Source organism: Ovis aries, chromosome 23 (assembly GCF_016772045.2).
Source record: "Ovis aries strain OAR_USU_Benz2616 breed Rambouillet chromosome 23, ARS-UI_Ramb_v3.0, whole genome shotgun sequence".
NCBI lineage: Eukaryota > Metazoa > Chordata > Mammalia > Artiodactyla > Bovidae > Ovis > Ovis aries.
Genome location: NC_056076.1, coordinates 37,459,661 through 37,473,948, shown reverse-complemented (window position 1 = coordinate 37,473,948; position 14,288 = coordinate 37,459,661). Strand labels below are relative to the sequence as shown.

General features: G+C 35.5%; 1 protein-coding gene across 2 annotated transcripts in view; it reads right to left on the bottom strand.

The window, feature by feature from the left end:
- Positions 1–14,288, bottom strand: part of SMCHD1 (structural maintenance of chromosomes flexible hinge domain containing 1) — a 124,221-nt gene that overhangs the window by 72,614 nt on the left and 37,319 nt on the right. For both annotated transcript variants that reach the window (XM_042239642.2, XM_027960934.3), the window contains exons 9-17: positions 10,736–10,826; positions 9,609–9,819; positions 7,528–7,648; positions 7,267–7,450; positions 5,126–5,320; positions 3,345–3,458; positions 2,465–2,571; positions 1,699–1,781; positions 1,403–1,516 (exon numbers count right to left, since the gene is read on the bottom strand). In XM_042239642.2, the coding sequence (XP_042095576.1) occupies positions 1,403–1,516; positions 1,699–1,781; positions 2,465–2,571; positions 3,345–3,458; positions 5,126–5,320; positions 7,267–7,450; positions 7,528–7,648; positions 9,609–9,819; positions 10,736–10,826 (1,220 nt within the window). The remainder of the gene's footprint in view (positions 1–1,402; positions 1,517–1,698; positions 1,782–2,464; positions 2,572–3,344; positions 3,459–5,125; positions 5,321–7,266; positions 7,451–7,527; positions 7,649–9,608; positions 9,820–10,735; positions 10,827–14,288) is intronic.

Sequence of the window (14,288 nt, the reverse complement as noted above, 5' to 3'; positions counted from 1 at the left end):
ACTTTATTGCTAAAAATGCTAATGTTCATCTGAGCCTTCAGCAAGTTGTAGCAAGAACATCAAAGATCACTAATCACAGATCATCATAACAAACATAATTTTTAAAAAGTCTGAAAAGTTGCCAGAATGACCAAAATGTGACACAGGGACATTAAGTGAGCAAATACTGTTGGGAAAATGGCATTAACAGACTTGCTTAACACAGAGTTGCCATAAACCTTGAATCCATAAAAAATGCAGCATCTGTAAATGGCAATAAAGCAAAGCTCAATTAAATGGGGTATGCCTCATGTGCTGCAGTCCATGGGGTCGCAAAGAGTCGGACACAACTGAGCAACTGAACTGATGCCTGTATGTAGTTTTGTGGGGTTCTTTTGTTTTTTTAAATAAAAGGGGGGCAGGATGGTCAGAGTTACAAAGAGGTTGGAAGATCCTACACTGTTGGCTCTGAAGATGGAGGAAGGGACCACAAGGCCAAGGAATGTGGGTGACTCCTAGAAGTGGAAAGGCAAGCCTTTCCTACAACCTCCCGAAGGTCGCTATCCTGCTGACACTTTCATTTCAGCAGTCAGATGACCAAGAGAACTGTAAGATGATAAACATACTGTTCTAAGCCACCAAAAAAGAAAAAAAAAAGAACCTGGAGAAATACAGAACAACGTGTCACAGAGGCCAAAAAGAGAGTACTGCAATAAAATGAGTTAGTCAAACTATTCAATGTGGCTGAGGCTAAAAAGACATTTATATGATGAAAGTATACACTACCACTGACTATAGTTTATAAATGTTGGAAATAAATACACAGTGAATAAAACACACTGTATCTGTAAAATCCATGGACCAGACATGCAAGTATATAGTGGTAGAACAGATTATTGAAAACAAATATTGAAAATACTTTCAGGTGGTCAAGACAAAACCAAGAGATAAGAATTACAAGGTGATTCAAGTTAGGAAAATACAAGATGAGTGATAATATGTAGTTCTTCTCCCTTTAACAAAGAATGGACCCTGTTTCTCAACTGAAACAAGTACTTCTCACCCATAGGTTCAGAGACACAGTATTTTTGATTTAGAAGGTATCTTAAGGTTTATCCAATCTAAATCCCTATTCAGTACAAACTGATATGCATACACATCATATCTTTATTTTAGCCCATAGCTTCCTCCACAGGAATATTCAGAATAAAGTGTTAAAAAACAAACAAACAAACAAACAAAAAACCTAAGAAAACTGAGTTTTTAAAAAATGAATTATTCTTAACACTTTAGAAACTCAACTTCAAAGCACTATCTATCAGATTGCTAGGCCATCAGTAATTCCACAAAGATGTTAAAATATGTATATACATTTACAAACAACAATAAAGATCCAAACATACAAATTAGTGTGCATACTTACAGTGTAATATAACTTTGAGCTCAACCAGGAGTTTCTTTGACCCTCCATGACTTGTTCCTGGAAGCTTCTGCATCGTTTCCCCTTTTTTATTTAATATTTCAATTCTTAATGCACCTATCAGTCCAAAATTAAAAATAAGAACATCTTTGTTACACCCAACGAATCTGATTTATCTGTCAGGTCTTCACATAGCGTTTTAATTTTTTTATCATTTTTTTCACCATGAAATGTTAAGAAGAAAAGCATTTTTTCAGTATTTAAAATACACACACACACAAGAAAAACCAAAAACATACCAATGGGGGTTCCAGCAGGTCTGATCTCATTTGGCAATAATTCATCTCCTTCAGGCCAAGTCACTGACAGTCTATCAGGGAGTCTATTATTAAAATAGCATATTAATGTTTCATGAAATGTATTAATTATGGTCTTATTTTTTTAAAAGTTACTAGAAACTTTAATAGTTCCAATTTTTTTTTTCCAACAGTTAAATCTGAAATTCCGTATGATTAATACGCCAAAGCTTTAATCACTGCTGTGGCTACAAAGTAAAACAAAATCTCTTGGTGTTAAGAGATAGGAATTGTCCCCATTTTTTGAGATTTTTCTACTAATTTGTAGTACAAGCTACCTTTGGGAAGAAAGGATAACTCTACAAACAGAAGAATTCCAGTGAGTTCAGTAAGAATCAAAATAACTGCATCGTTAGCTGCACAAAAGCCACAGTTTTTTCGACTTTTTAGTTCTTTTGCTCTTATCTTTACCTCTCACCATTTTCTCCTAGTTACAGGCCAAAGTCATTGCTTTTTAACAAACTTAATCATAGTGCTGTTAACAGTGCCACTGTAAGTGTAAGCTTCCTTATTTTTCTATAAAACAAATGCAAGATTCTGTTTTGATAGAGTGCTTTTTTAACAGCAAGAAGTTCGTCACAATACACACATCTAAGACTACAAGTGCCTAAATACAAAAGCATAATGTCACGCTCACTAATAACTAAAAGGACAATTCCTCTTCAATTTTCTTGTCATTTTTTACCATGCATCTTGGAACATAAATTACCTTGCCATTTCATCTTCTACGTATTTTTTCACAGCTTTCTCAGCAACTGTCCTATCCAGCTTTGCAATTGGCACAGTTTTTATTTCATCATATAGTGCCTGAGGTTCCTGAATAAGCAAAATTTATGCCAACATTTATTTCAAAAAGCTATTTTAGTCACAAGAATATTGATTTCTTTCAAAAAATATTTTTACCCTAATTAAGTAGATAAATCATAATAATTTATATTACACCACAGTGTTTATTTCCATTTTTCAGATAAACACCCTAGGCCTAATTAAATACCATTCAAATCTTAACAAGAGCATAGTATCAGGAAGGATAAAGGGCCTCCCTGGTGGCTCAGACAGTAAAGAATTTGCCTGCAATGCAGGAGACCAGTGTTCGATCCTTGCATTGGGAAGATCCGCTGGAGAAGGAAATGGCTGCCCACTCCGTATTCTTGCCTGGAGAATTCCACGAACAGAGGAGCTTGGTGGGTTACAAGCCCATGGGGTCACAGAGTCAGACACACCTGAGCAACTAACACTTCTTCATAAGGATAAAGCCCCCTCTAGTTTTGTTTTTCATTCTTGAGATAGAAGTCTGGCTCCACTGTTTATATTTATGAACCTTGAATGAAATGTGCACTTTAAAATTACTATGAAATTGGTAATAATATTGTAACATTTGATAAACACTGGGCACATAGATGTTAAGTTCTACAAACTACTAAAAACATAAAATATGAAACATAAAACATCATGCTCCCACTCCTGTAACTAATGTAAAAGCCAAATACAAGTCAAAAATAGAATACTGTATCTTTAAGAATTAAGCAAAATAAAGTAGTAATACCAAGAGACTTTGAAGACTATTTTGGGTTACTTGGGGATCTTACCATTGCAATTTGAACCTCTCCTCCTGTAGCATATACTTCTCCATCATGATCACCATAGAGAAAAAATTTCACAATGCTTCCATAAAAGAGAGGAAGTGTCTTGACTGTCTTGACCTAACATTCAATTTTAAAACAAGGATTTAGTATTAATATTTACTTAGAAAAACAGGTTTAACAATTACTTTAACAGAACTATTTTATACAAGGGGAAAAACCCAGCATCTATTATCAGGAAAATTCAATGAAAAAGCACTCTATAAAGTTTATTTGTGAAGCTCTCCACTTATTTGTAACATCTTTGAGAAGACAGTGGCTTCTTCATATAAAAATGTCATAGTTATGCATGTCTGTCTCAAATCCCCGTAAAATGTTGCTTACAGGCCGTGAACAGTAACTTACAAAGTTATTGTTTCTTTCCAATAAATTAGCTCAAAACTTGTCTCTCTCTCTCTCTATATATATATATATGTGTATATATATATATATATATATATATATATATACACTTTTTTTTTCCCCCTTACCTGCCCTGAAAACACCAGGAGTAATTTCCACTAGTCCAATTCAAAACTTCTCAACTACAAGGACAGCAAGAGTTTATATCCAATCTATCCCTCCAGCCTCATTTCACTTCTGAACTATTTCTCTTCACATATAACAGTCTGCAGTAACCCAGCTCTGTTGCTTTTCCTGATCACTCCCTCCTTGTAACTTTCCACTCAACTTCATGGATACCTTATTTTCCTGGTTTTCTTCTCTCTCACCATCTTATCCCTTTCTTTCTCCTCTGTCAGCTCCTCCTTTTCATTTTCTAGCTTCTAACTACTGGAAAAGCAGGCTCAGGCCACACTCACTACTTCACAGTGACCACGTCTGATTCCAAAGCTTTCACTATATGATGATGATAGTGTCACATCTGTGGGTTTATTACTACCTTCATAATAAACCCACTTCATAATAAACCCACTCTGGGCTTCCCGGGTAGTTCAAAGGGTAAAGAATTTGCCTGCAATGCAGGAGACCTGGGCTTAATCCCTGGGTCAGGAAGATCCTCTGGAGAAGGGCATGGCAACCAATTCCAACATCCTTGCCTGGAGAATTCCATGGACAGAGGAGCCTGGTACCAGGGCTCCAGTCCATGGGGTCACAAAGAGTCAGACACAACTGAACAATGTTAAGTTAGTTACCTTCATAATTACCTCTGTAAACCTGAGCCATTACCTCTTTTAAATTCTACACAAAAGTCACTTCATGCACAAAGAACTGCGTGATTTATTCTCTTATTCCAGGCCCATCCGAAGTCAGAAAACTCTCCTTCTAAACTACGAGAGCACTACTCATTCTCTCTCTTCAATGATTATTCTTAGGTCCTCTCTATTTTCATGCTGTAATAGCCTGAAGGACACAGGACACCCCTAGATCTCTATAATCTCCATAACACTGTCAACAGCACAGTAACTTACAAACTGCAGACACTAAAAAATTTGATGAAAAACCATTTCTTCATATCACATTAAAAAAACAAACCAGATTCTCTATTTGAGTAAACTGAAGTACAGGAAACAATAAAAATTTTGTTAACTGAGCCTTTGGCAAAAACCATTGTTTTTTTCCCTTAATGTCCTGTTAAATTATATAGTTATAATCAGTTTGGTCTTTCTTTTCTGGCTCCTAAGGAGGCAAGACTACATACATTATTTTTGGTTGTTGACAAATTCTAATAACTCTAATTTAGTTTCAAATTCTACTAAAAATTAAACCTAAAAATAAGTTAAACTTACCAGCTGTCCTGTTTTGTATATTTTTCCATCCCATTCTATTGCTGAATAAGTGGCCCAGGGGCCCTGCTTTTTAGAAGGAAGATCAGAACGTGTAATTACTCCTTTAAAAAGGGTGAATTTTATTTGTTTGTCATACTTTTCATGGCAGTCCTTCAGCCATAAAGCAAACTCTCTGTCAATTTTCATTCGCTGCTCCTGTAAAATTTTAAAATGTTCCACAAAACTTAGCTACTCATAAACAAATACAACCACAGACACTTCTTGTTCATTTCATGTTTCCTTCCAAATACCCACCAACCCCAGAAAACCAAATAAAAAACTAAAATATTTTAATGGCTCTTTCTCCCATACAAATTTAGATTTCTATCAACACATTACTAAAGAAAAAAAATCTTTGCTATCATCCTTGGTCCACAGGGTCACAGAGAGTTGGACGGGACTGAAGCGACTGATCACACTCTTGCATCTAAGGTTTCAATGGTCAATATCAACATAGATTTCCTTCCCTATTTTAAACCCTAGGATACATTCCCCTCCCCACCAAAAAAAAAAAAAGAGAAACACTGACAGCCTTGGAAAAGGAGAATTAACTGATTAGGGGAAAAGGGTAAGTGGAAGCCTTCTTAATGTGAAACTCGCACACTCCAACAAGGAAATAAAAAGCTTTACATAAATTAAGCACAGATTTAAACACATACTTAAACATAGATATGGTGAATCTATGGTATTAAAATATCTTGGGGGGTTATTTGGGGGAGAAAAGTTCAAAAAGGCTCTTTTATAAGGTGACAGTGAAAATAAGGTTGAGAAACATAGCTATGGCAAAACACATTTTTAAAAAATTATGCTTCATACATTTTTCAAAAATAGATCATAAAATAAAATTTGCTTTCTTGTAATACATAAGAACAAAATGTGTTATGGCTTATCATTCTTCACTCTGCTAAGAGACCGTAGAGATTTACACTCCAGTGTAAGCTACTATACACTAGTTTAATGCTTGTCTTTAGCAGATGGAGTAGGGGAAGATCATCGCATTACATGCTTTCACAGAAGACAAAGCGTAAAGTTAGAGAAGTTCGTTTTCTCTGTACACCTTACTCCACAACCTACCATTTCCAAATGAAAATGGGGCAAAATTAAAACTGATTTCAGCTTAAGTTTTTGCAACTTTCAGTCAGATGACCAGTATGCTAATCATTAAAAAAAATTAGATTTTAAAAAGTTATTCAAATAAGAAATACATGTACATGGTAAACACCAAAAAATGGCATATATTTTTCAAGGAAACTTTCCCCCTAATCTGTTCCCAGGTACCAACTCCTTCCTGAATCAGTAAATTAGTGTTGTCACTTTGACAACTTGACAATAGTATTAAAATTATTAACTAGGAATGAGACTGTCTGCCTACCAAATATTATGCTGTTATTTCAGTCTCAGCCCTCATCTGTATTAGATAAAATTATATCAGATTCAGAATCCTTTTTATTAAGAGCAAAATGAATGTGAACATGTTACAGGGATACACAAATACTGTGTTATATATTGTGTTTACTGTCCAGCAACTTTAAGTTTAGAATAAATGCATCCATCTCTTGGCAACATTACATTACTGAAAGAGTAGCATCAAGTAAGTTTCTGAGGTGTTTAGGCAAAAGGAAACTACACTAGCTCCATTCAACTTTTAAAAAAATTTATCATTCTTTTTCTATTGATTAAAGCAGATTTTAATAGTGATCAATCTCAAATTACCTTTTAGCCCAAAGTATTTCACAGTTCTACCTAAATTTTACCCCCGAAGTTAGATTAAAATTGTATATTTAGGTTACTAATATACAAAGCCTCTCTATTAGACAAAATTCTTATATGCTCTTCGCAAACAGACATGCTTCCGAAGATTCTATTCACCACGTCAAAAGTACTGATGAAGATCTGATAAGTTTTATTCCAGTAAGAGTTAATCAGTTTGAAATTTTTGAGTGAACACATAAATGCTCATGAACTAAAATTTATATTCTTTGGAGTAAATAAAATGAAAAGTATGCAAACTGTCAGTACAAATCTACACTACAAGTGACTTCTGTTGAACTTAAAATAGAACACTTCTACAAATATTCAAAACTTGGTATTTAAAATCATACCTGTCCATTTAAAATCCTTGTAAAAAGGGTGTTCTTGTCTTTCAGTTTTAGCTCAAGATCCATAAAGGTCAGTTTGTTTGTGCTGACCTGGAATTTGTCATTAGTGAATAATGCACCAGATATCCTATTGTAGCACTCAAAAGGAGCAAGCCCTCTCTTCTTAGGAGGAGTACACCAGTCAAAGCTTGAATAAAACAAAATACTGGTTAGTAAAATGATAAGACATAAAACAATGTAATCTCAGCAAAACTCAGAACTTACTCTTCAACAGATGTATATGGTATCAGCCGCCCATTCCAAAAACATTCAAAAATAGGCCTTTTCCCTCTTGCTGCTTTCTCAAGTATGAAACAATCGTCATCATCATCTTCATCTTTTAATTCTAGGACAAAGGAACAAGTGGAACAAATAATTTTTACCACTGAGAAATCAATTTCGATAAATGAAATGTTAAAGCTTCTTCGGAGAAATGGTAACAAAAATTCTTATGATCTTTAACACTGTGTTCTGTAAAACCTAAAAGTACCTTTATTCTGTTTGTCCTCAAAAAGGCAGATTTTCAAAGTGGCTCCACATTACCAACAGCGATTCTCATTAAAAAGCAATAATTACATACTCATGAATCTGCGTCAGGATTACTACACTAGCTACTGAGCCTGCCATCTGTAAAACCTATTTATAAATACGGTAGCTTGAATCTTGTACCTAAATCGTCTTACAACTCTGTTGGAACCAGTATACTCACATAAAAATCATCTGGAAAATCTACAATGTCTAGAAACAGCAAGTTTGCTTAGCTTGGACAAATTAATAATACTAATTCAAGTTTATATTATGATAGTTAGAGTCATATCCTATGTTATAAAGCACAAATGTCTACAACATTTCTATGTTTAGTAATACCTTTTCATATACTCAGATAAATTAGATTCAAGCATTATGATCCTGATATAGTAATACCTCAGTTATTCTGGCATTAAGTCATTCCCCCTGACCCCCAATAAAGTCTTTTTCTCCAAAAAAAATCTTCACAAGAAGTTCATAAGTAAAAGTTCCTTCCAATCAAAACATTTCCCTTGCTCTTAGAGAACCCCTCTGATCATCATTCAATTAATTGGCTACTATTTTAAGACATCATTTTTAAGAACTTTATCTTTTTGTCTATAAGCATACCAAAATCACAAATGACAAATGAAAAACAGGCCAGAGACTGAATGGGAGGCAGAGTCACTAAGTAATAATATGTATGTATGAACACTTACTCAACAGAGTCGGGTACTATTCTAAGGACTAGAAGCAGTTTCTTATTCAACCCCTACAACATGTCTATAAGGCAAGAATTATTATAAGAATTATTATTCCCTATTTCACAGATACTAAAGCAGTAGTTTGTCAAATTTTACACAATAGAAAGTGGCAAAGACAGGAGTCAAATCAGGAAATCTGGTTCCAAAACACAATACTAAGGATATACTAAGAAACCATTCTGAATGAGAAAATCAATAAAAATTGAATGTGATCCCAACAATCCCATTAGGACATTTTAATTCAAAGTACAGTACAAAGTGATTCCAAGGTTTATCTAGAAAATCAAAAGATTAAGAATTATGAACTTTCTCAAAAACAATAGTGTCTTGTCCTACTGTCCAATATACACTATAAAGGACAAGAGATTCACTATAAAGGACATGTTATTCATGTATAAAAACACAAAACATATCAATGCCTTATAGCAAACAATCCAGGTTCTATGTACTTATGGGAACTTTATATTATTATCAAAGTGATATTTCTATATAACATTCAATAACTGGTACTAGGAAACTGGAAAATATTAAGTTAATCCTCAAACAAAAAAGAAGATTACAGGTATATTAAAGATATAAACATAAAATGATAAAAGCTACAGAATCTATAAAAAAAATTATAAAAAAATGAGATGTACAAAGCCTTTCTGCAGCAAGGTCTATCAGAAAGCATGAAGAAAAATACCAATGTGACTACATAAAGTTTAAAACTACTTTATAAATATCTACAAAGATAACAGGAAGACAACATGGGGAGTATATAAAGGAATACTATGTGGTACATAGCTAAAAGTTCAGTTCAGTAAGAGAAGTACGATATAAGAACACATAACGTTTCTTAGCACCACTGCTTTATTTATCTGGATGTGAATATACACAAAAATTAATAATTATAAAAACTACAACCACCTTAACAACTTAAGACCTGCATGAGGAAAAAACGTTTTAAAATTTATCTAATCTTAAGCCTAACTGACAATTAAGAAGATAAATCACAACTTTGTATTTTGTAGCTAAGGTAACAGATTAACATACTTGATGGAAAGCATGGATCATCAGGGTAGGTTTCTCTATCATATAAGAAAGGGTGATATCGGATAATCCCTTCCACTACACCATCTCCTTCAACATGAGCCTTGAACTCAAAACTATCAGCTGCTGTATTTATATACAATGTCTGCATGTCATCTTGTATTTCCCTCAGGTTGATAATCTTAGGTGTCTTCCCCTTTTCAAACATAGAAATCTAAAATAAAAATAAAACAGAAACAATTAAATTCAACAGCAACTGCACTTTTGTTCTCATCTGTGATCCAACAACAGAAAGGCAAAAACTATTTTTATTTGTATAAATAATCATCTAGCTTAACAAAATACATATATATTTCTATCTCGGTTAAATAGGTCTAAGGCGCGTCTTAATTAAGAAATATATTACTAAAAAACTGAAAGCAAGCAAAGAAAGAGCTGAAGGATATGCAAGTCACAAGTTTATTTCATTCAAGCTTTTCTCTAGAGGTGTGTCTGTCTGTGCACTCAGTCATGTCCGACTCTTTGCGACCCCATGGACTGTAGCCCACCAGACTCCTCTGTCCATGGAGTTTCCCAGGCAAGAATACTGGAGTGGGTTGCCATTTCCTACTCCAGGGGATCTTCCCAACCCAGGGACAGAACTCGCAACCCTTACGTCTCCTGCACCGGCAGGTGGATTCTTTACCACTGGCATCAGCTGGGAAGCCCTAGAGGTAGGAGGCAGGATAAAGACAGGGAATTCCGCCTGACATGTGGGCAAGGATATGGAGAACTCAACATTCAAATGTTCTGTTCTTCTACATCTTACTTATTTTTTCCTTATTGAGAGACTTCTGTGAACAAAAGGGAAACTATATCTTTTCTTCCCTGCTTTTGAGACATGACATTCAGTAATGGCTCATATCTCCATAGAAGACAAAGAAAATAGAAACCAGATACTATAGTAAACGAGAGATCCAGAAAAGTACACCTTAGGAATAATCTCTTTACTTAGACATCAAACTAGAGAAGTGGTCTGGTAAAAGACAAGGATGAGAAGTTGCTTGTTTACTGACTGACTTTTCTTATCCAGATTAACTTGGAACTAGAACTAATATTTCATAATACTTTAAGAAATAATTTTATCTTACTTCAATATCAATGTTGTTGAAAGGTCCAGCATCCTTTGATGTACGTTGTTCATTCCCTTTTGGACCATGGATGTAATAATGATAAATATGCCTAAAATATAAAAGAATAATTTTATACTTTTAATTCACATAGAACTACAGTTCATCCAATCTTCTACCAAAAACACTTCATTACTACTACTGGCAGTACATACTAGGTGCCACACACAATATTAAGCATTTTTAAACATAGTAAACCACATAATGGTAAAAACAATCATGAGATTCAGGTATTATTTCCCCTCATTTTATAAATACAAAAGTTGGAAATGCAAGAAAATTACTTAAGGTCACAGAATTAGTGTGAGGAAATTCAAGCCAAGTCTTTTCAACTTCAAATCCCACATACTTAAAGTGTATTTTACCAAAAAAACAAAAAACAAAACTAGAACTACAAGGTGAAAGTGAAAGTGACGTCGCTCAGTTGTGTCCTACTCTTTGCGAGTCTATGGACTGTAGCCTACCAGGCTCCTCCGTCCATGGGATTTTCCAGGCAAGAGTACTGGAGTGGGTTCCTTCTTCAGGGGATCTTAGCAACCCAGGTATCGAACCCAGGTCTCCCGAACTACAAGGTAAGAGGCTATAATTCTACTTGTCAGGAATTTTCTAGAAAAGACTCAAATATCAAGGAGTATACACAACTGGGTATTTTTAACTTATGTCCCTAACACGAGAGTATCATTCTGTCTCATCTTTCTTCTCCTGTAGAAATGAAACAATCTTAAGCCAATACTCCTAAAATTAATAAATTCAACATCATCCCATCAAAAACCACCACTTCACAAATTTTTACTATTTTGGAAAATGTTTAAAAGATTATACTCTGGGGAAATTATTCCCATCTCCCATATCACATAGCCCATCTGCAATCATTCCTCAAGCAGTAGTATTAAATATTCCTTTATACAAATTTTATCTTTTCAGTTCAGTTCAGTTCAGTCAGTCGTGTCCGACTCTTTGCGACCCCATGAACTGTAGCACGCCAGGCCTCCCTGTCCATCATTAACTCCAGGAGTTCACTCAGACTCACGTCCATTGAGTCGGTGATGCCATCCAACCATCTCATCCTCTGTTGTCCCCTTCTCCTCCTGTCCCCAATCCCTCCCAGTCTTTTCCAATGAGTCAACTCTTCGCACGAGGTGGCCAAAGTACTGGAGTTTCAGCTTTAGCATCATTCCTTCCAAAGAACACCCAGGAATGAACTCCTTTAGAATGGACTGGTTGGATCTCCTTGCGACTCTCAAGAGTCTTCTCCAACAGCACAGTTCAAGAGCATCAATTATTCGGCACTCAGCCTTCTTCACAGTCCCACTCTCACATCCATACCAGACTACTGGAAAACCCATAGCCTTGACTGGACGGATCTTTGTTGGCAAAGTAATGTCTCTGTTTTTGAATATGCTATCTAGGTTGATCATAACTTTTCTTCCAAGGAATAAGGGCCTTTTAATTTCATGACTGCAATCACTATCTGCAGTGATTTTGGAGCCCCAAAAGATAAAGTCTGACACCGTTTCCACTGTTTCCCCATCTATTTCCCATGAAGTGATGGGACCGGATGCCATGATCTTCGTTTTCTGAATGTTGAGCTTTAAGCCAACTTTTTCACTCTCCTCTTTCACTTTCATCAAGAGGCTTTTTAGTTCCTCTTCACTTTCTGCCATAAGGATGGCGTCATCTGCATATCTGAGGTTATTGGTATTTCTCCCGGCTCTCCTAATTCCAGCTTGTGCTTCTTCCAGCCCAGTGTTTCTCATGATGTACTCTGCATATAAGTTAAATAAGCAGGGTGACAATATACAGCCTTGATGTACTCCTTTTCCTATTTGAAACCAGTCTGTTGTTCCATGTCCAAATATCTCTTCAAAATTACACTAAATGTCCTAATTTAAAGCACTAATAAAAAGAAATCACTGAAAATCTTAAGGTCTTCCTTCAAACATCTCAAGTGTTAACATCATAAGTTTACAAGCATATATTAAGAAAGTGTGCTATAAACAGCTTCCCAAGAGTATGTTTCTGTCATTCTTTTTAAGAACAGGAGTTATGTTATAATTATATTATGTACACTGAGTTCTTTCACTTAAGAGAAATAATAAAATAGCTAATAAACAGTCCAAAGTCCTATTTAAAACTCATGTTACAGGGCCAATAAACATCAATATTCAAGAAAAAAGGCATTCCTAAAATCAAATTTATTTCTTCATAAAAATTTTTAACTGTTAATATGTATTTATGTATAAAACAATCTTAACAGCCCTTGAGTAAGTAGAAAAAATATGAAAAGATACCTTTTTTTTAAACATGAATTTTGTACAGCATACTCACTTTTGGAGACTAATTCAGGCTAATACAAACTATGGAAACAATCCAATCTATACCATATAATTACAGAGGAAAAAACTTAACAACCTTAAATATATATACTTCTGATTTGATCTAACAGAATATGTACTCCCTAAAAGTTTTCCTCAAGTAGATACAGAAAGGTTTATTTTTAGATTACTCATTTCATACAGCACATATGCATATTTTTATTTTAACAGACTCAATATATTCATTCAATAAACTTTTACTGAGCAACTACAACAACTCACTGGAAAAGACTCTGATGCTGGGAGGGACTGGGGGCAGGAGGAGAAGGGGACAACAGAGGATGAGATGGCTGGATGGCATCACCAACTTGATGGACATGAGTCTGAGTGAACTCTGGGAGTTGGTGATGGACAGGGATGTTAGGGGAAGCACACTGATTGAAACCACCCACCCTGGCCAGGCACCATAGTAACCATTTGCATGGGTTGTTTTATGACAGGAGATCCTGATAAGGAATACGGAACTAACAAGCCACCACCATACAGAAGAGTTCGGGAAAGGTCTAAAGGAGACACCGCGTGTCCGTCCACTTCCCAGAATCCCTCTCGCTAGGATCCATCTTGGCTGAGTGATGAGTGGGCCACCAGTAAAGACTCTGAATTAGAATGATTGGCTAAAGACCACTTGGAAACTAATCCCATCACCATAAAACCCGAGACTATGGCAGAGCAGTTCTCCTGGGTTTCCTTACCCTACTGCTCTCCACCTGGGTGCTCTTTCCCAATAAAATCTCTTGCTTTGTCAGCACATTTGAATTTGTCAGCACATGAATTTGTCTGGACAATTCATTTCCAAGTGTTAGACAAGAGCCCAGTTTCGGGCCCTGGAAGGGGTTCCTCTTCCTGCAACAGGGAGGCCTGGTGTGCTGAGATTCATGGGGTCACAAAGAGTCGGACACGACTGAGCGACTGAACTGATCTGAACTGAACTGAACAATGTAACAGGAAACACTGGGGATATAACAGTGCACAAAAAACAATAAACATCCCAAGGTGGGAGGCAGACAAAAAGAAATAAGTAAAATACATGGATTATAATCCATGCTGCATAGCAAAAGCACAAAAGGGGGATCTGGGATTGATTAGCTGAACTGGATAAACTCTTACGTTTATTTTAAATGTTATCACAGTTGTCAAAA